This window comes from Lampris incognitus, chromosome 8 (genome assembly GCF_029633865.1).
Source record: "Lampris incognitus isolate fLamInc1 chromosome 8, fLamInc1.hap2, whole genome shotgun sequence".
NCBI lineage: Eukaryota > Metazoa > Chordata > Actinopteri > Lampriformes > Lampridae > Lampris > Lampris incognitus.
Genome location: NC_079218.1, coordinates 48,502,201 through 48,525,172, shown reverse-complemented (window position 1 = coordinate 48,525,172; position 22,972 = coordinate 48,502,201). Strand labels below are relative to the sequence as shown.

The following is a 22,972-nucleotide window of genomic DNA, read 5'->3' as shown; positions in this document are numbered from 1 at the left end:
GAACCGACGATCCCCGTGTTGGTAGGCAACGGAATAGACCGCTACGCTACGCTATCCGGACGCCCCCATCTTTTCCTGTTTTAGGAATAGATCTTGTGCTGCAACAGGGGTGTGAGGCTTCTGTCTGCACTGTATCCTCTATTCCCATTGACCCGGGCCCTCACCATTCAGGAGAACCCTCTCCGCCATTACTTCTGTCCTTTTGGTTATGGCCGCCTCCTCATTCTTTATGACAGCTCTGGTTATACATCAGTCTCACTCCGCCCTTTCTCTCTGGCCTTGCTTACACTTGTCATTTCCATACGGCGTCTGTCATCAGAGTGTCGTACCCGTAACACATTTTGGTACATTCAAGCTTGACAGTAAAGTGCAATGTCTTCGGTCGGGTCTCTGTTTGGCTTTCCTAGTCTTGTGAGATCCTGAAATGAGTAACCTCTGAAATGGAAACAGGGCATGCGGGATATTATGCTCCTTCTCCTTGAGTTTACGGTAATTTCTGATTGCCGTAATGCCTTCTCGATGTTTATATTTGCCAACGACAAATGGAATATCGCTCTCCTCCCTACAGCTGCGGTGTCTGGGGCGAGGAGGTTGTGCGTCAACAACATGGCCGGTGCTGGTAGACCTGTAAACCTTCACTGATTTGCATGGGATACTTGGCTTTTAAACGCAAAGGAATTTGTAAATAACTTAACCCCCCCTCCCCATATCACCAGCACACCTGCCTCTATGCCTCCCTGGCTTTCCCTCATCAAGTGGTAGTTGCACTTCGGTGGTTTCTGGATTTGGGTCCACCGTTACTCTGACTGCAAGATGGCAGCGCGAATTTGTGTTTGCAGCGGCCTCACCCAGTGCCATCCATGCAGCGTCTTTATCCACGTCTGCTTCCAAGTTTTGTCAGCTGGCGCTGGATCGGCTGGGACGGCGGGGCGGGCTAAGCTAACTGCTAGCCCATGCAGACCTGCAGTTCCAATAACACCGAGGGTGGTCTGGCGGCGGCCTCACCTGGCGTTGACTGTGGTGTTTTTGGTGTCGTCATGAGGAGTGGGGGGAGGTGTGTCGAGGGTGTCTGGCTGGGAGAGCTGGCGCTGGATCGGCTGGGAGAGCTTGTTCTGCTTCGTCCATTGGGCCCGGGGACCAAGGCCCCTGCCTGGAGCTGCGCCCCAGGAGGAAACAGCGAGGGCGGTCTGACAGGACGCGGAAGCGGGGCGGGCTAAGCTAACTGCTAGCCCATGCAGACCTGCAGTTCCGATAACACCGAGGGCGGTCTGGCGGCGGCCTCACCCGGCGTTGACTGTGGTGTTTTTGGTGTCGTCGTGAGGAGTGGGGGGAGGTGTGTCGAGGGTGTCTGGCTGGGAGAGCTGGCGCTGGATCGGCTGGGAGAGCGTGGTCTGCTTCGTCCATTGGGCCCGGGGACCACAGCCCCTGCCTGGAGCTGCGCCCCAGGAGGAAACACCGAGGGCGGTCTGACAGGACGCGGAAGCGGGGCAGGCTAAGCTAACTGCTAGCCCATGCAGACCGGCCGCTCTGACAGTCATCCTGGCTGGCGTTCGTTCCCTTGGACGGGGATTTTTTTGTTGTTGTTTAGTTTTGATGTATGTGTTAGTGTGGATATGTGTGTTCTGGTAGTTTTTGGATGTGTTGTTGTCTTTGTGTTTGTACTGCTGTGGGCTGGGGGAAGCGGCATTTCCTTTCACTTCATGCACTTGCGTGCATGAAGTGAAATGACAAATCAAGTGTTCCTGATTGCTGATTACTGTCCATGTTTTCAGGTGCCAGACTATCACAGCTCTGCACACAGCGGGAGCTCGTCCGCCTCATGATGCCGCTTGACTAACACGATCACAATACAAGCCCAACACACGTTTTGGGCATCCAGACTTGTCAGCTAACGCAGCCTGGCGTGATCAGATGTGCAAGGTCACATCGACATGACAAGTGTAGCTGAGGCGTCCATCCGCGTGAGGGATTTCCTCGCGTCCGCCTTCCGTGAGAGAAGGTCGTCACAACGCCACGAGCGTAAAGACTGCGTTTTCATAGCCGTATGACACACGCCGCTTAAAATGAAACAACTGTCTCCCATTACAGTATGAGTGGCAAATGATAATGCGAGTGTGAAGGGGGGTATGTTGAGGGGGTTGTGTGTTCATCCTCTTGATATTCTTTCTTCCTGAGGTTTCCCCGTTACTGGCCTGAAGAGGCTTTTTCAGAGGAATTGTTGCTCAACCCAGCCGATGTTGTACGGATGAAAAGTCTGATCTATCGAATGCATGTGGCTGTTTTTCGCTGTGTGACTGTAAACCCCTCTGGGACTGGAGCTGTAGGAGGTTGAATCAGTTCAGCTGGACACCACATTTATTGACAGATAGGTTTCATCACTCATCTAAGTGACCTCTTCAGCCTCAGCTGACTGCAGGTGTCCCCACCCTTATACACAATACAGTGGCATGACGACCCAACCCAACGACCAGTTTCACATGGAAATATGGGTGTGACCATTAACCAGAGTTTCAACGGCCATGCGTACTACTCACAGAGGATACGGGAATGTTTGCAATCACAGCATTGTAAGGTGGGGACAGATGTACTCTTAGGCCCCCCTCAGCCAACAGCATTGCATGTTGTCCGTCTTGGGAGACAGAGCCCTCCTCTGTTGCTCTACCTGAGGTTTCTTTATATTTTTTTCTCCCCGTTTAAGGGTTTTTTTTTTTTTTTTTTTTTAGGGAGTTGTTCCTTATCCGATGAGAGGGTCAAAGGACAGGATGTTGTGTTGCTGTAAAGCCCCTTGAGGCAAATGTGTAATTTGTGATATTGGGCTATACAAACAAAATTGACTTGACCCGTCTACAACGATCTGAGGATGTGCACATCCTTGATAGGGAGGGCGCTGGTTTGAATGGGGAGTCAAAGAGGTCATCTATGTGAAGAGGGAACGACCATCCCTGTCGCCATCTGTCGCCATCTTACAATGCTGCGATTGCAACTATTCCCCAATCCTCTGTGAGTAGTGCACATGGCCATTGAAACTCTAGCTAATGGTCACACCCATATTTGCACATGAAACTGGTCGTTGGTTTGGGTGGTTATGCAACTGCATTGTGTATAAGGGTGGGGACACCTGCAGTCAGCTGAGACCGAAGAGGTCACTTAGATGAGCGATGAAACCTATCCGTCAATAAATGTGGCGTCCATATGAACTGATTCAACCTCCTTTGAGTTTCTTACCTGGATTACTGAGCATGCATCGACAGTGTAAAGCAAAGCGAGTCTGCAGTCAGACCCTTCGCCTCAGAGCGAGAGGATGCGCTCCTCCATCACAAACACATCTGCAAGCCGAGCTGACATGTCGATTTGTTTCCACAAGGTCCCAGAGGAAGTCACAAGTTTCACGGCCAAAGAAGGAAGCGGTTACTGACTTGGAGCATGACAAGGTGGCTGTGGAAGCTGAGCGAGAAAGGAAAGAAATTGAAAATACTCCGAGCAAGATTTAACAGCAGAACCGCTCGAGTTCTGGCTCGGAGCCCGTCTTAAAACTTTTAAAACCCATTTGTGGTTGTTTTGGCGAGTGTGCGTGACTTGTAAAGATTAAACGATACCAGATCGACACCGCAGCTCTGCTTCCAGGCGCTGTGTTTGACTTGCATACTTGAAAACGTCCACTTGTGTAAAGAAATGCTTCCTTCCAACACGCCAGTATCACTTTCTCTTAACTTGTTACAGTAAAAAAAAACAGGAGGCTTAAGCAATCACACAACACCGAACTCCAGTTGTTATGTCAGATACCTTAAAAGTGTACAATGCAAGACTGCCAACCCCACGCAGGTGCAGGAAAGTAAGGAATCTACACCAAAACTGAAATGAGGCTGTTCCCGCCAATCACCCCATCCCACTCCTTCCACATAGCACCCGCGTAGGCAATCTCCCATGAAGCATATTTTTGCATAAGGCATAGAAAAGAAGTCACACCAAAGCAATTTTAGAGACTTATACCCCCACTTACAGTGCCATGGAAAAGTATTTGCCCCCTTCCAGATCTCCTCTATATTTGCATATTTGTCACACTGGATGGTTTCAGACCTTCATGAGAAACATGTCATAGAAGACAAGGAGGCCCCGAATAAACACAAACTAGTTTTTAAAGCCTCCTTTCATGGATTAATGGAAAAAGTTCTCCAAGTCCCATATCACCCATGGGAAAATGTTATCGCCCCCAGCAACAACCGCAGCCAAACACTTGCTGTAATTGCGGATCAGCCTTTCACATCACTGGAGAGGAATTTGGCCCACTACTCTTTGCAGAACTGCTATAAATCCAGCAGCACTGCAGGGTTTTCAAGCATGGACTTCTCATTTAAGGTTCTGCAACATTTCCGTGGGGTTCAAGTCAGGACTTTGACTAGATCACCCCAAAACCTTCATTTTGGGTTCTTTTGCGAGATTCTGAGGTGGACTCGCTCTTGTGTTTTGGATCTTTGTCCTGCTGCATAACCCAATGACCCTTCAGCTGGGGGCGACAGTGGCTAAGGAAGTAGAACACGTCGTCCGGTAATTGCAGGGTTTGATCCTTGGCTCCTCCTTGCAAAAATGTCAAGGTGTCCTTGAGCGAGACACCTAACCCCTAACTGCTCCCGATGAGCTGGTTGTCACCTTGCATGGCTGACAGCGCCATCCGTTTATAATATTAATAATAATGCATTTTATTTAAAAAAAGCAACTTTATTACGTCATTGTATTCTTACAATGAATTCGTTCTCTGCATTTAACCCATCTTATTGTATAGGAGCAGTGGACAGCTGCGGCGTCCAGGGACCAACTCCAGTTCTTCTTTCCATTGCCTTGCTCAGGGGCACAGGCAGGAGTATTAACACTAACATGCATGTCTTTTTCATGGTGGGAGGAAACCGGCGCACCCGGAGGAAACAGACACGGGGAGAACATGCAAACTCCACACAGAGAGGACCTGGGACGACCTGGGGTTTGAACCCAGAACCTTCTTGCTGTGAAGCAACAGTGCTAACCACTGGGCCACTATGCTGCCCAAAAAAATGTATGGCCGCCTTTCGGAGCACTCAAGGACACCTTACAAAACACAGTTAAAAACAAGCAGCACTGTATGAGACATCATAACATCAAACAAAGCAGGGAGTTAATCCAACAGATGGGTTATAAAACCATCATCTGTGCAAAATTCAAAGCGGGTGTAACCATTAAAGTCTGGATAGAACTGAATTTACCAGTTTGAAAAGGTGTGTTTAGAGATAGGATGTGAAGGTGGAAAGAGAGCCAAATGTTGCGAATGCCTTGTGGGAGAGAGTTCCAGAGGCGGGGGGGAAGACGACTGAAGGCTCTAGTTCCCATGGTGGTTAAGTGGGCAGATGGTGTAGTGAGTTGGAGAGCAGAAGAGGATCCGAGAGTGCGGGAGGGCGTGTGGATATGAAAGGAGTTCGGAAAGATATGAAGGAGCTAGGTTATTAAGGGCCTTAAAGATGAGGAGCAGGATCTTGAACTCGATACGGTATTTAACAGCGAGCCAATGAAGTTGCAGAGGAACAGGAGCGACGTGATCCACGGAAGGCGCTCAGGCGAATTCTGGACCGACTGAAGTTTATGAAGACACTTGAGAGGAAGACCGAAGAGGATAGAATTGCCGCCCCGAATACCATTTTTTTGGGGCTCCGAAGCTTCAGCAGTAATCAACAGTGAATACTCGAAGCGGGGATGGGGGGCTGGGGGGTGGGGGGGGCATGACTCGGTATGGAGTCAGCCAGACATTTCTCCATTGTAGGCTGAGATGGACGGCATAGCGGTGCAACACGTGTCTTAATTAAAGAGGGATTCTGTTATTCGATGTTTGTATGGTTAGGTGTGTTTTATGCATGCATGTAATGCTGAGGGATTTGGTTGAACGAGGTCAATCAATCAATCAATCAATCAAGTTGCATGTCTTTATAGCACTTTTCCAGCTGCAACTTTCCTGTAATGCAGCCTTTAAGACCAGGCAATGACAACATTTAAGTGATGTCACCATAATAATAAAATGATTACAAAAATTCCAGATAATATGTAGTGTTATATCACAATATCAACATTACAGCAACGTGGACAAAAAAATGTCTGTCCATTTTCACCATGAAAGGGCATTTTTCACATTTCTCCAGATTAGTACGGATATAGTCTCAGAGGGAGGTCAACCCAGAGAACATGCCGCAATGTGTCTCCTGTGGGGAGCAAGTCAAGTGGCAAGAAAACCAAAGACTAGTGACCTAGTTTGAAAGGTTGTATTTGTGGGAAGAAATATAGGACAATTTTCTTTTTCTATTCTTACACTGCAAGTGTCTACTACTACTACTACTACTACTAATAATAATAATAATAATGATAATAATAATAATAATACTTTTGGCTGCTCCCGTTAGGGGTCACCACAGCGGATCATCCGTTTCCATCTCTTCCTGTCCTCTGCATCTTCCTCTGTCACACCAGCCACCTGCATGTCCTCCCTCACCACATCCATAAACCTCCTCTTTGGCCTTCCTCTTCTCCTCTTCCCTGGCAGCTCCATATTCAGCATCCTTCTCCCAATATACCCAGCATCTCTCCTCCACACATGTCCAAACCATCTCAATCTTGTCTCTCTTGCTTTTTCTTCAAACCGTCCAACCTGAGCGGTCCCTCTAATATAATCATTCCTAATCCTGTCCTTCTTCATCACTCCCAGTGAAAATCTTATCATCTTCATCTCTGCCACCTCCAGCTCCACCTCCTGTCTTTTCGTCAGTGCCACTGTCTCCAAACCATATAACATAGCTAGTCTCACAACCATCTTGTAAACCTTCCCTTTAACTCTTGCTGGTACCCTTCTGTCCCAAATCACTCCTGACACTCTTCTCCACCCACTCCACCCTGCCTGCACTCTCTTCTTCTGCACTCCCCGTTACTTTGGACAGTTGACCCCAAGTATTTAAAGTCATACGCCTTCGTCACCTCTACTCCTTGCATCCTCACCAGTCCGCTGTCCTTCCTCTCATTCACGCATAGGTATTCCGTCTTGTTCCTACTGACTTTCATTCCTCTTCTCTCCAGTGCATACCTCCACCTCTCCAGGCTCTCCTCCACCAGCACCCTACTCTCGCTACAGATCACAATGTCATCCCCGAACATCATCGTCCACGGAGACTCCTGCCTGAGCTCATCTGTCAACCTGCCCATCACCATTGCAAACAAGAAAGGGCTCAGAGCCGATCCTCGATGTAATCCCACCCCCACCTTGAACCCATCTGTCATTCCAACCGCACCCCTCACCACGTTCACACTTGCCAACCTCGTCCTCCGTATACTTTCCTGTACTCCCTCATTCCACCACCAAGTCTCTTTGTCTTCCTTCCTCTGTCCAGATGACACACCAGCTGTCTCCCTCACTATTTCTGCAGTGGTTGCCCAGCCATCCGGCGACTCTTCACTACCACCCAGTGCCTGTCTCAACTCCTCCCTGAACTCCACACAACATGTTTCCTTCTTTAACTTCCACCATTTGATCCTTGGCTCTGCCTTTACTCTTCCTCTTCTTGGTCTCCAAAGTCATCCTACAGACCACCATCCGATGCTGCCTAGCTACGTTCTCCTCTGTCGCCACCTTGCAGTCTCCAATCCCTTTCAGATCGTGCCTCCTGCATAAGATATAGTCCACCTGTGTGCACTTTTCTCCACTCTTGTACGTCACCTTGCGTTCCTCCCTCTTCTTGAAATACGTATTCACCACAGCCATTTCCATCCTTTTCACAAAATCCACCATCTGTCCTTCCACATTCCTCCCCTTGGCACCATACCTACCCATCACCTGTACCCGTAAGTGTACAGTGTGTATACTTATCATAACCCAGTCCTCAACTGATGGCACCTGTTTCAGTGCATCTTGTATCATCTTGCCAATTTGCGATCCATTATTACCCCTGTATTATAAATACCGTCAGGTTGCTCACCTGTATGTACCTTTGCTATGGTGTGACATCTTGCAATATATAGCCACATTTGAGACCAAACATATACAAGGGGATGGTGAACTGCTGTAATAGCAGAGCAGGATTTTTATGAAACAGAACAAATACATTATACTTAATAGTGGGGATGGTAAAAAAGTAACGGGAAACCTTTAGATGATAAATTCAATCTACCACTCCTGTGGACTTACTGACAGGGCTGTAGGCTAGACTAAGGTAAACACCTTACACTGGAAACCACTGACCAATTTCATGGTAATTTCGCACCGGTGCCTACAATTACATACTGTTTGTACGCCACGCAAATGTGCCAAGTCGTATTCCTAACGACAAAATTACCGTGTGCGCACATATACACGCAAATACAAAGAGGGATATCCAGAACACATTACACGCACAAACACACCTCCCCATCACAATTCTATTACAATCTGCCCTGCGGCACAATACCAACCAGACAGCATTTAATACCGGTCACAGGAAACAGTCAGAGGGCCACTTGTTAAAGCCCAGACCAGAAAAACATATCATTTGCAAATGTCCTTGCTAGTTATAGCTCAGACCGAGGCCGGTGTCGGGGGCAGATAATGACGGAACGCAGACTGCACCTGAGAGACATCAGCGATGCTGCTGCCCATCATCCTGACAACTTGCAGGTGAATTCTGCATCCCGTTTTTCAACACCAGCAACTCTACCATTCCCAGATTTCACTCCCCCCCCCCCCCCCTCGTCAGTCAAGAACGGAAAACTGCACATTTCCCCCAAACGCATTAATAAACAAGAGTAGCCCGGAAAAAAACAAGGTGTAGCGATTAGCCGCGGCTCCCCGGTAAAAAATGAGGGAAAACTCCCATATCTTGCGTCACAGTGAAAGGACGAGTTACTCGCATCCTTGAAATTAAACAGGCCTTCACCGTTTCCTCCTCTCCGCTTCCCCCCCCTCGAGAATTTCTGTTCATTTGCTCTTTACGCAGCGAGTCTTTTCTATGCAGTAAAACAAACCAGCTTTCACTCAGCTTGGGTTGACCCCCCCGCTACTGCGCCACCTGTCAGACCCCCAAATGCAAAGATTCATACTGGCAGTTCCAACACAGAAGGGACCCGAGTGAACCGGGTCGACCATTTAAAGCTAGAATAGAATAGAATAGAATAGAATAGAATAGAACCACACATGCTACTTCACCTGTGTGTCCGATATGGATACCCGCTTGGACTCCACGGTGGGTCTGCGAGCCATGCGGGGGGAGATGTGGGCGTAGCCCCCTCCCGGGCCCGTGGACGAGCAGGATCCTCTCTCCTGCAGTGACAGCTTCCTCCCTGACAGGTGGGGCCGTGACGGCTGGGACTGTTTGGGCTGAGCCCAGCCCTGCTGAGTGCCGTTCCTCACACCGTTGGCTGACGAACCGCCCGGCTTGCTGGTCGTCATAGCCGACATGAGGTCTGTGAGGTCGCCGATCCGCTCGTCCGAGTCGGGGTCCATCCTCTCACACCCAGGGTCACCGCTCATGGCCATGGTGGGTGGAGGGAGGGGAGAGATGCAAGAGGAGGTGCAGGGGAGAATGGTGGGGAGCGCGGTGCGCCAGCATCAACTTAACCCGGGCCAGCCCGAGGTGGCGGTGTCCAGGGGCCCCCCCAGTGCTGAAAAAAACAAAAACAAAGGACAGGGCCATCAGATAAGAGAGAGGAGGTGTCAGCTTATCAACAAGCAAGAAATAATGACTATGTGTGTAGGCTGCCAAAGGATTCGAACCAGATGGGGATACTAGTCATCATTCAAAACACACCAGTTCAGATTCCCTGCTGTAGTTTCAAATACCTTGAAAATGAAATACTGGTTTGGGGGACTTGGGAGATATCAGAGAGTACATACTTGATCATGTAAAGCTTTGTTCTTCCCAATTGTACCCGGCCAACTACCCCACTCTTCCGAGCCGTCCCGGTCGCTGCTCCACCCCCTCTGCCCATCCGGGGAGGGCTGCAGACCACCACATGCCTCCTCCCGTACATGTGGAGTCACCAGCCGCTCCTTTCACCTGACAGTGAGGAGTTTCACCAGGGGGACGTAGCACGTGGGAGGATCACGCCATTCCCCCCAGTTCCCCCTCCCCCCCGACCAGAGGAGGCGCTAGTGTAGCGACCAGGACACACACCCACATCCGGTTTCCCACCCGCAGACAAGGCCAATTGTGTCTGTAGGGATGCCCGACCAAGCCGGAGGCAACACAAGGATTCGAACTGGCAATCCCCGTGTTGGTAGGCAACGGAATAGACCGCTATGCCACCCGGATGCGGCAAAGTGGTTCTTATGGCAGCCAAAATTATACCCCCCCCCCACTCCTCATATTAGACCACGCTGTCCCCAAACTGATGCTCTGTTCATTGTTTAATTAAGAATATCAAAAATACATCATGTCAGCTTGTCGGTTTGTTTTTCAGCCAACGTTAAAATATCAAGAGAAAAACGACCACTATGGCTGCATGATCCATCACCAAGGTTCGGTCTATACCTCTGGACCTGGGCCCCTGCATCCCCCTCACATGCTTCTGGGTAGATACACAAACACAGGATAGTCGACTATCAACACTACTGGTGGGCGCTGTGCATAGCTGCAGACTGATCGTTCATCTGTGGTTTTAGCGGTGTGCAGTAATAAAGCAGCGGCAATGCATCTACGGCAGATATGCAGCCGGGGGCGCTGTGGTTCCAACAAATGTGTTGGAACCATTACACTGGACACATTTTTCCAAACGTTTTACCTCCGGAAAAAAAACAAAAACGAGAGATTATGATAGACAAATGTCAAGGTGAGCACAAAAAATAATTTCACATCTGCTGGATCACGTAGGGATTTGGAGAAACATTAAACTAACTTGTGCTGAATTTAACATGTTTAATCCCATAATGATGCTGACACATTGGGTTAGTTCAGCTGAGCTTGAAATGTTTTGCGGCTGATTTTCCTTTGTACTCAGCATCTGGTGCCTCTCGTGTCGGTGTCCTACAATAATAGGTGAGCATTGATGGAGTCCAGTTGCCCTGATACCTCTTTTCCATGGTTGCGATGTCCTGGTGAAACCTTTCACCGTGTTCCTCACTGACTGCACCGAGACCAGCAGGGAAGAGGCCCAGCTGTGAATGCAGGAAATGAATGTACAATGGCTTGTTGGTGCACTTCCTGGTTCTGTATGTTTTAAGCATGTTGTCAAGCAGCTCAATGTAGTTTGGTGCTCTGTAGTTGGAAAATTCTCAACAACATCCTTAAATGTCCTCCATGCTATCTTCTCCAGCCCCACTAGCAGATCGTCTAACTTCCTGTCATTGATGACCTGTCTGACCCGCGGACCAACAAAAATGCCTTCCTTAATCTTGGCATCGGTTATTCTTGGAAACGTCTGTCTCAAATAGTGAAGTCCATCGCCGTCTTTGTTCATTGCTTTCCCAACATTTCACAAGGAGTTTTATATGAAGAGGAGGCGGCAATATCTTTGTTGGGTTGGCAAGTGGTTTACGTGCCACACTTTTCTGCCCTGGAGCGAAACGCTTATGGAAGAAACAGAGGCCGTCAACCTGCGTAAAGAAGTTTGTCAAATGTTCTCGACAGTTCCGAAAGACAGAAGTGTTTGTACCTGGTGACAGCAAACCCCACCCTTGCGATCCTCAACCAGGTAGTTCTGCTTTAGCTTTTGACAAATCGAACTCCCTGACCGGGGGGGTCTCATTTATAAAACAGTGCGTAGGATCCTCACTAAAAGTGTACGTGCGCACAAAAGCCGAAAATGGCGTGCACCAAAAAAAGACCGGAGGGGAGTGGAGAGTTTTTATAGATCACAAATTTTGCGTGGAAAGTCGTGTATGCCTCTTTCATGCTCCATTTTGTGTTATAAATGAGACCCCAGGTCATTTAATTCTAGCTGTGTTATCAGATGAGGATAACCTGGCATGAAGGGTTCAACATCTGGATTAGTGTCATTTTCCACATCTGGTTCATGCGTTGTGGCATCTTCATCTGCCTTGTCTAGGCTCCATGTCTCTGGCGGCTTCGGCACTGGCAAACTGTCATCATGTGGCGCTGGTCTCAAGGCTGAAAGCAGATTGGGGTATTCAATAGATTTCTTATTTTTAGTAAAGAGGCCAGTTACAGCCATAGACCTCCAGAGAGTGAGGCAGGTCTTGAGGAGCCAGCTTAATGGGAAGAATACGCTCGAAGCCATCAACGCGTATGCCCTACAAGTCATCAGATACCCAGCTGGAATAATAAGCTGGCCAAAGGAGGAGGTAAAGGCCACAGATATCGAGACACGGAAACTCCTCAGAAGGCACAGAGGGTTCCAGCCGAAGTCCAGTAGGCAGAGACTGTATGGTAAACGAAAAGATGGGGGCCGAAGGCAGAGCCACTATCCAGGATGAAACAAGGAACATCCATGGGTACATCAGAAAGACGGCCCCCAGGACAAACTGCTGAGTGAGTACCTCAGGCAGCAGAAAACAAAGTGTGGAGGAAGAAGAAGAGGAATTATCATGGAAGAATGGAAGATCAAGCCCGTCAATGGGATGTACCATCGACAGATAGAAGACGTAGCTGATATCGAAAAATCCTACCAGTGGCTAGAAAGGCTGGCCCGAGGAAAGCACAGAGGCTCTGATCATAGCAAGACAAGAACAGGCACTCGGCACCAGATCGGTTGAGGCAGGGGTCAAAGATGCCCCTGAGACAGTCCAGCACTGAGTAGCAGGGTGTAAAATGCTAGCTGGGAAAGCGTACACCAAAGGCATAACCAAGTGGCTGGAATAGTGTACAGGAATAACTGCTATGGATACAGACTGGAAGTCCCCAAGTCCAAATGGGAGACACTGCCAAAGGTGGTTAAGAATGGCAGAGCTAAGATCCTGTGGGACTTCAAGTTCCAGACTGACAAGCAGGTGCTGGCCAACCAACCAGACATTGTGGTGGTGGACAAGTAACAGAAGACAGCAGTAGTGATCGATGTCGCAATCCCGAGCGACGGCAACATCAGGAAGAAAGAGCATGAGAAGCTAGAGAAAGACCACGGGCTGAGGGAAGAACTAGATCAGATGTGGAAGGTGAAATCCACAGCAGTGCCAGTGGTAATAGGAGCACTAGGGGCTGTGACCCCAAAACTGGGAGCGTGTCTCCAGCAGATTCCAGGTAAAACATCTGAGGTCTCTGTCCAGAAGAGTGCAGTCCTAGGAACAGCTAAGATACTGCACAGAACCCTCAAACACTCAGGCCTCTGGTGGAGGACTCGGGTTTGAGGAAGACAGACACCATCCGAAAAAGGTTAAGAGGGAGATATTGAGGGTTTCACTTATACCTGAAGATTTTACAAACTGTACAGCTTAAGCAAAATTAATAGATGAGGAGAAATCTGTTAATTCTAAGCTACTTAAATAATATCAGATTATTTAATATCACACTTGTAGAGCTATTTTTATTTCTACTTTAATGATGACTCAGTGTAGCGTTTTGTTACATCAGCTGCCAATGTGAATCACACTGGCAGCTGACCCATGCGCGACACACGAAACAAGCTCGTACTGAAATGTATTCAAGTTTTCCTACATCTATCTTGATATATACATATATATATATATATATATATCTCCATCCATCCATTATTCAAACCGCTTATCCTGCTCTCAGGGTGGCGGGGATGCTGGAGCCTATCCCAGCAGTCATTGGGCGGCAGGCGGGGAGACAACCTGGACAGGCCATCACAGGGCCTACACACACACACACACATATTCACACCTAGGGACAATTTAGTACAGCTGATCCACCTGACCTACATGTCTTTGGACTGTGGGAGGAAACCCATGCAAACACAGGGAGAACATGCAAACTCCACACAGAGGACGACCTGGGACGACCCCCAAGGTTGGACTACCCCGGGGCTTGAACCCAGGGCCTTCTTGCTGTGAGGTGACCACACTATCCACTGTGCCATCGTGCAGCCATATATATATATATATATATATATATACACAGAGACTTTTATACCTGACTATACCTTTCCCCCTTTCATCTTTGAAGGAACATGAAGCCTCCAGCAGACTCTCAGAAAAGACATTTCCGAGGCTTTTAATCCATTTGACCCGGCCATTGTTTTCCACCAGTGAAAGAGCAGAGACACGCAGTCAGAATAACCCAGCAACAGCATGAAAGGGAGGAACATCTGCAAAGCCTCAAACAGCGTCTCTCTGTTTCAGAGTGGGAAATGTCAGCATGTATATGTATTTACACCCAAGGCTTCCCCAGGGTAAACTCGCTCTCCGTAAACTTGGACAGACGGAAAAGAAACAAAACAATGACTCCTAAACGCCATCACTTGGGCGGAGACGAGGTTCATTTTCCTGAACATTAGATGAGGTTTCCAGCAAACGGGCCCCTCGTCCCTTAAGTGTGCCAGGACGCAGCGTCCCTTGCTTTTGGTTTCAAAGCGGCGGCGTTCTATTTGATTGGGCGGATGTGACGGAACGGGGGCTGCGATACGTTTAAACTCGAGCTCCAGCCCTCGTCGCATCCTTCCGCCTCACCGTCCCGCTTCAGACAATACTCACGAGCACGGAGAAACACGGCAAGTACCGAGGGACGTCTTCAGAGGAGGAGGAGGAGGAGGAGGAGGAGGAGGCCAGTCAGTCCCAATCCAAAAGGAAACTGATAACTGTGTGCAATGGTGTTGTGATAGCAAAATGGTGAGATTGCATCCTTCTATCGTTTAACGTTGGAGCAGGAGCTCCTACAACGTAACAAATGCAGATCAATTCTGTGCCTTCACGTATCAGAACCGCTTCTGGTCGCCCACACAAGCCTACACTGTCGAGCTCTTTCCACGCATGAGCACCTGTACCAGCGGCTCAGCATCGGTGTTAGTGTTCGCCGTTTCTGTTCATCAAACTTTGCAAAAACAATTATAGTTCGAACCCCCACCCACCCATACACACACACACACACGCATGCAAAATCAATAATTGACAGCGGTCATGAAGGCAGCAAGGTGGCGCAGTGGTTAGCGCTGTCGCCTCCAGGCAAGAAGGTCCCGGGGTTCGAACCCCGGGGTTGTCCAACCTCAGAGGTCATCCCAGGTCGTCCTCCGTGTGGAGTTTGCATGTCCTCCCCGTGTCTGCGGTGGGTTTGCCTCCGGGTGCTCCGGTTTCCCCCGCCGTCATAAAGACACGCACGTTAGGGGTAATACTCCTGCCCGTGCCCCTGAGCAAGGCATGGCGAGACGAGCTGGGGCGCTGCACGGCGGCTGCCCACTGCTCCTAGCTACACGGCTAGAGAGGAATTCCCCTACGGGGATCAATAAATCATCCGAACTGCTTATCCTGCTCAGGGCCGCGGGGATGCTGGAGCCCGTCCCAGCAGTCACCGGGCGCCTGGCGGCCTGTCCGGGGTGTTTCCCCGCCTGGCGGGGAAACACCCCGGACAGGCCGCCAGGCCATAAAGTATCTCCAAATCCAAATCCAAAAACAAAACAAGAAGCATGGGCCACCACATCTTACTTGATTATGTGCCTCTGGTTTTAACGTCTTCACCGGGCCTGGCTGATGGATTATTAAAAAACCGTCCCGTCACCTCAGATTATCACAGTTTATATAAGCAGCGGCACATCCTGACATTTGAGCAGCGTGCATCATCCGGTATGGCTGAGGGATCCTGTCGCCTGTGTGCGCTCGCATCTCGGCAGCTGCACTCGGCCTCAGCCTGTGCGGGCGGCATGACTCATGATAACGGTTGTGCTGACACCGCCACCAGGCTGGACAGAGACAGCCCCTTCGTCATCTCCTAAACCTGTTCTTCTGCCTTTCCCCGGTTACTGGCCTTGGTCTCATCCCCCTTGAAACTGCCGTGTCCTGCGGGTCACCCCTCTCAGTCTCACTCCTGGGGGTCTCTGCTGCCACTGCACCTCCGAGGGTGAAGCGCTCACTCGGGCCGACGCGTCCTCTCGTGGTCACTTCAAAATCCTCGGGTGGTGCAAGAAAAAAAGGAGGGGGTTCTCCCCTTTGTCTCCCGGTGTTCTCCAACTCCCCGCCTTCCCACCTCTGCAGCATTTGCTGCAGACCGCCGCGTGCACCCTCTGACTCACCTGGCGCTGGGTTTTCACCCGCCAGCCGCAGGTTTGTCTGTGGGAGGGTAAAGCATGTAAAGGCTCATGCTGCCCACCCACCCCACCACCCCCACCCCGAGTCACGACTGCAGCTATACAGGCGCCCAGATCACCAAAAATCCAACGCACCAAAAGCCCCCCCCCCCCCCACCGCAGGGTACAAACGCCGCTTCCTCGTGCTGTTTGGATTCATTTGGGGATTTGAGGGCCCAGCAGACTTTTCTCGAGGTGTTCTGAGGACACGTCAACATCAGATGTGACACAAAGTCAGATGTGACACACAAACATTTTATCAGGCTTCAACAGGTGGCAAAACTCGGACACGAGGGGCGTCCGGGTGGCGTGGCGGGTCTATTCCGTTGCCTACCAACACGGGGATCGCCGGTTCGAATCCCCGTGTTACCTCCGGCTTGGCCGGGCGTCCCTACAGACACGATTAGCCGTGTCTGCGGGTGGGAAGCCGGATGTGGGTGTGTGTCTTGTTTGCTGCACTAGCGCCTCCTCTGGTCGGTTAAATCCTTTTTATTGTATATGTTTTTTTTATTCATTTTTTATGTGAAGCACGTTGAGTCTGCCTTGTGTATAAAGTGTGCTATATAAATAAAGTTGCCTTGCCAAATAAAACTGGGGGACGGTGTCTCCCCGCCTGCCGCCCAATGGCTGCTGGGAAAGGCTCCAGCATCCCCACTACCCTGACTGGGATAAGCAGCTTGGATAATGGATGGATGGATGGATGGATGGATGGATGGATGGATTTGGTGAAGCAAACAAAGAAAAAAATTGAATCAAAGAAACCAATCAGATGCCTTCCTGAATACACGTTACCATTTTCCAGTCATACGCCATATTTATCCCCAACGCAGATGGTAAATCGATTCAGTGGCACCAATTACAGTAGTAAAAGGGAGCGCGGGGGGGGGGTGTCTAACCCCAACAAATGAACCCATCTCGCTCCAATTAGAGAACCGCTCTCACCCCCGACCTCACCTCCGCTTGTCATCCCTGTCAGTTTGTTGTGTTCAGGACAGCTGCATTAAAGGCCGAGCTCAAGATTCAAACCGACTTTCCTCACGTAGGCGGCACGGTGGCGCAGCGGTTAGCACGGTCGCCTCACAGCAAGAAGGTCCTGGGTTCGAGTCCCAGGGGTAGTCCAACCTTGGGGGGGTCGTCCTCTGTGTGGAGTTTGCATGTTCTCCCCGTGTCTGCGTGGGTTTCCTCCCAGAGTCCAAAGACATGTAGGTCAGGTGAGTTGGCCGTACTAAATTGTCCCTAGTTGTGTGTGTGTGTGGGCCCTGTGATGGTCTGTCGCACAATGACTGCTGGGATAGGCACCAGCATCCCCGTGACCCTGAGAGCAGGATAAGCGGTTCAGATGATGGATGGATGGATTCCTCATACTAAGAAAGGCAGCAGAGAAACCCCCGGAATAAACATGAACAGCACCACAAAATAAAATCTTTCAAGTGGTTGTTCTTTGGTGTCGGTCGTGCGGAGCGAGGGTTTCTGCCCCAGCTCCTGCTAGGTCCTTGACAAAGTACAGAGAAAGAACCAACAGCCCCTCGGGGAGGGATTCACTAAAGGGCTGAAAGGCCTCCAGTAGGGAATCAGGAACACTTTATTTGTCGTTTCACCTCATGTACTTGCGCACATGAAATTAAACGAAACGCCGTTTCCCCCAACCCACACAGCCCTCAACCCACACAGCCGTGCAACACACAGACAACAAACACAACAACAACAACAACAACAACAAAAATCACTGTCCAAGGGAACGAACTCCAGCCAGGATGACTGTCGGAACTGCCGGTCTGCATGGGCCAGCAGTTAGCCTAGCCTGCCCCGATTGCGCGTCCTGTCAGACCGCCCTCCAAGTTTCCTCCTCGGGCAGAGCTCCAGGTAGGGGCCGTGGTCCCTGTAGCAAACCGGACAAAGCAGACCAAGCCCTCCCAGCTGCTCCAGTGCCGGCTCTCCCAGCCAGAATCACCTCCCCGCACTCCACACGACTCCAAAAACACCACCGTCAACGCCAGGTGAGGCCGCCGCCACACCGCCCTCAGTGTTAATGGAACATCCGGTTTGCATGGGCTAGCAGTTAGCTTAGCCTGCCCCGCTTCCGCATCCTGTCAGACCGCTCTTGGTGTTTCCTCCTCGGGGGCAGCGCTGGGCTAGGCCGCGGTCCCTGGGCCCACAGCGCAGCAGACCAAGCTCTCCCAGCCGATCCAGCGCCAGCTCTCCCAGCCAACAAACGAAGACAAAAACTTAGACGCAGACGTGGACAAAGACACTGCGTCGACGGTACTGGGTGAGGCCACCACAAATGTGAATTCGCGCCGCCATCTTTCCACACCAGAACTGGGTGAGGCCGCTGCGAGCGTGAATTCGCGCCGCCATCTTCCCACACCGGGAGCGGTGAATCCCTGTCTCTCAGCCACCTAAGAGGAAATGCTACCCTGTGGCCGTGCAGATTTGCTGTGATTTAATTGTTTTCTGAGAAAATCCACTGGTTGTGCGAAGAACCAAAGTATGCTGGGAGTTGCAATAGAGAGGAGGGTGAGGACGCATTCGAAGGAAGTTATCTGACCCTTCTTTCTCTCTCTTTGGGGAGATAAGATGGTAGCCATTTCTCCCCAAAACATTGCCCTTTAATCCAACCTGCCATCTTCTGGACTGGGAAATGAAATAGCTCTTATTTCCTGTGATGGGTCCGCCTTACTCGACACAGCAAGGTCAAAGGCAATCAAGTCTGATTGTGCTCTGAATAAATACTCTGCAAGCGCTTGATTGGGAGATAATTCACATAATGGAGGATTCGGTCTTGTTTAACTATAAGCAACTATGCCAAAACAATAAAACCATGATTTTGGTTTTTGAGCCAGCCTGCGACTGACTGTTTTGTGAGATTAGCGGCTGGTGTAAATATGATCAGAACCAGAAACGCTTTATTTGTCGTTTCATTTCATGCACTTGCACACATGAAATGAAACGAAACATGGTTTCCCCCAGCCCACGGCAGTGCAACCCAAGGACAAAAACACATATCCAAAAACTACAAGAACACACATATCTAAACCAACACATATATCTAAACTAAAATAATCAAACAAATAAATAAATCCCTGTCCAGGAGAATGAACACCAGCCAGGATGACTGTTAGAACTGCTGGTCTGCATGGGCTAGCAGTTAGCTTAGCCTGCCTTGCTTCTGCGGCCTGTCAGACCACCCTCGGTGTTTCCTGTTCAGGCACAGCTCCGATCAGGGTCCTTGGGCCCACAGAACACAGCAGACCAAGCTCTCCCAGCCAATCCAACGCCAGCTCTCCCAGCCAGACACCTTCAACACACCTCCCTGCACTCCACACGACCACACTAAAAACACAGTCAAGGCTAGGCGAGGCCGCCGCCAGACCGCCCTCCGTGTTATTGGAACTGCCAGTCTGCATGGGCTAGCAGTTAGCTTAGCCTGCCCCGTTTCCGTATCCTGTCAGACCGCCCTCAGTGTTTCCTCTTCGGGCACAGCTCCAGGCAGGGCCGTGGTCCCTGGGCCCACAGGACATAGCAGACCAGGCTCTCCCAGCCAATCCAGCACCAGCTCTCCCAGCCATCAAACGAAGACAAACTTAGATGCAGACGTGGACAAAGACTCTTCATGGACGGTACTGGGTGAGGCCGCTGCAAATGTGAATTCGTGCCGCCATCTTTCCACACCGGAAGCACACCGGAAAAAGATGATGGATAGCAGAATCAGAATACTTTATTCATCCCTGAGGGGAAATTGAGGTCTATTACAGACACTCACGCGCTAATAACTAAAAACTAACAAGATACAAGATAAGAAAATAGAAACAGAAACAGAAATAAAAGATACGGACAGGCTTTCAAATCCTGGGGCAGGAGAGAGCTCACATCAACAGACAGTAGGACACTGTGGCCTCATGCAAGCAATATGTGACCAGAGGTGAGTTAGGCCGATTCTGGTCCAAGTATGGGCCAGAAACGATTAAGTACATGAAACATTACTGAGGCAACCTCAGAGCACCCCAGACAGTAAAGGGGATAACTCATATTTTGATGGTGAATATTGAGTGCTGACAGACAACCATTTCCTTTGAGAACAATGAATTTCCATTTTACGGGAGCTCATGCAAGCCTTGCATCACATCCTGTACAGAGAGGCATGCTGGGAGGGCAAAAACCACAGACACACATCACAGCCCAGAACACACAACCCCAAGATACTGCTGATGGGGTAACCATGTTAGGACCAGCATCTTCATACATGCATTTGTGTGTGTGTGTGTGTGAGTGTGGGAGAGTTGATGATTTATTCCCATAAAAGGGCTTGTTAGCTCTATAGCGTTCATCATTTTAAACGGCGACACCAGAGAAGCTGAAACCGTGAGGCAGGCTGAGAGCACTGCTGTCTGCATCCCAGTGGGAATTTGGAACTAGGACAGACAAACTGTTGGCAGTTTATTCAGCACAATTTACATCTGGAATTATTCCCATCAGATTCTAGTGTCTGTACTCAGTTAATATGCAATGTTCTTTTTTTCCAACCCTCTCACTCAAAGTCCAGCAACTATGTAATATAAACCAAGGAAAGTTGCACATTATCCTACTTTTTGATTAACAGAAAATGCCACAGAGAAATGATGTGCTATGCCTTTATTGCCGTTTTCCCCTTTTTAGAGGAAAACTTGTGTTTAAGGCATATTGCAGTTTTGTCTTATGTGCGAGCTCTGAATTGGCTGTGTAATGGGTGTTCATGCAAAAAAAGGCTGGTGACCTGCTCATCATTACCATACACGGACCTGGAATTTATACCTCGAAGTAAGCAAACCACATTGACAGAGGAAGTTAGAATAACAAAAGTAAGAGATGACGAGAGTACGCTTTCTCTCACAGAACCAGGAGCAAGGTGAATATCTGGGCGTGGATCTGTCCTGGGCCACACGAAGCGTTAACCCTTTCACAGACTGTCGACCACATGCTGTATTTGAGCTGAGGAGTTGCTTGAATGTCTTTTAAATATGGAAATACGGTGCCTTGCAAAAGTATTCAACCCCCGTGACAGTCATCGCTAATTGCCGGATTTATAAAAGATACCCACACATCTGTCCCAGAACAATATTATTTTTGTGAACCCATAAGCTCTAGCAGCATGTTCCCAAAGCCAAAATAAGTTATGTTTCGCTGGCTTTTTGTAAACAAATTAACAGTTTATAAATAAATAAAATATAAATATAATAATACATATAATAAATACAAAAAATATATATTAGCATAAATAAATACATGATTTTGTAAATAAATTAAAAACTAAAATATAGTGCTTGCACAAGTATTCAACCCCCACATATCAATACTTTGTAGAGCACCCTTTTGCTGTGATAACAGCCACGATTCTCTTGGGGTAAGTATGTACAAGCTTTGCACATTTTTCTGGAGTTATTTTTGCCCATTCTTCTTGGCAGAATTTGTACAGGTCTTGCAGGTTGGTGGGATGGCGCCTCTGTACTGCGATTTTCAGTCAGTGGGGTTGAGGTCCGGACTTTGACTTGGCCGCTCCAGAACGTTCACCTCTTTGTTGCTGAGCCGTGCCATCGTTGCTTTAGCCTTGTGCTTAGGATCATCGTCCTGCTATTTTCAGTCAGTGGGGTTGAGGTCCGGACTTTGACTTGGCCGCTCCAGAACGTTCACCTCTTTGTTGCTGAGCCGTGCCATCGTTGCTTTAGCCTTGTGCTTAGGATCATCGTCCTGCTATTTTCAGTCAGTGGGGTTGAGGTCCGGACTTTGACTTGGCCGCTCCAGAACGTTCACCTCTTTGTTGCTGAGCCGTGCCGTCGTTGCTTCAGCCTTGTGCTTAGGATCATCGTCCTGCTGGAAGGTGAACCTCCTCCCAAGCTTCAGGTTTATGGCCGACTGCAGCAGGTTTTCTTCCAATATTTCCCTGTATTTGGCTCCATCCATTCTTCCCTCAATTTGAACAAGGTTCCAAGTGCCTGCTGATGAAAAGCAACCCCATAGCATTATGGGGTTGCTTTTCTGCCACCATGCTTTGCCGCCGCCATGCTTCACTGTAGGGAGGGTGTTTTTAGGGCATGAGCAGTGTGAGGTTTGCACCACATATAACATTTTGAGTTTTGGCCAAAAAGCTCAACTTTCATCTCATCTGACCACAAAACCTTTACTCACATCCTGACTGGGTCACTCTCATGCTTGGCAGCAAACTCCAAGAGTGCTTTTATATGTACAGTTTTGAGCAATGGCTTCTTTTGGCCACCCTCCCATACAGGCTAGATTTATGGAGAGCTTGTGATATGGTTGACTCATGCGCATTTAGTCCAGTTTCAGCCACTGACCTCTGGAGCTGCTTCAAAGTGTCTGCAGGATCATCTGAGGCTTTCCTCACCAGCCCACGTCTTGCTCGGACACTTGGCTTTGAGGGACGGCCTGTCCTACATAGCGCCCGGGTGGTGTGATACAGCCTCCGCTTTCTGACAATGGATCCAGCAGTGTTCCGTGGGGCATCCCCCTTTCCCACCTTCTGCATTTTAATCACTCTGTCCGTTACTTCAGTATTATGCTCCTTTGTCTTCATTTTCTGATGGAGTTCACGCCCGGCTAATGAACTTTACCCAGAGTGCTTTTTATACCCATAAACGAGACCATTACTTTAATAGCTTACAAGTGCACACTAATTATGTCCAACTGTGTTTACCTGAGTTGTGTTAATTTGAAGCTTTCAGAGCACCAGGGGTTGAATACTTATGCAAGCATTATATTTTAGTTTATAATTTATTAATAAAAAGTCAGCGAAAGATAACTTATATTGGCTTTGGGA

At 49.2% G+C, this 22,972-nt stretch overlaps 1 protein-coding gene across 1 annotated transcript in view; it reads right to left on the bottom strand.

Annotated features, from left to right (window-relative positions):
• Positions 1-22,972, bottom strand: part of camkk1a (calcium/calmodulin-dependent protein kinase kinase 1, alpha a) — a 112,352-nt gene that overhangs the window by 67,874 nt on the left and 21,506 nt on the right. Inside the window, exon 2 of the mRNA XM_056284409.1 lies at positions 9,182-9,636. Coding sequence (XP_056140384.1) covers positions 9,182-9,511 — 330 coding nt within the window. The 5' untranslated portion in view covers positions 9,512-9,636. The remainder of the gene's footprint in view (positions 1-9,181; positions 9,637-22,972) is intronic.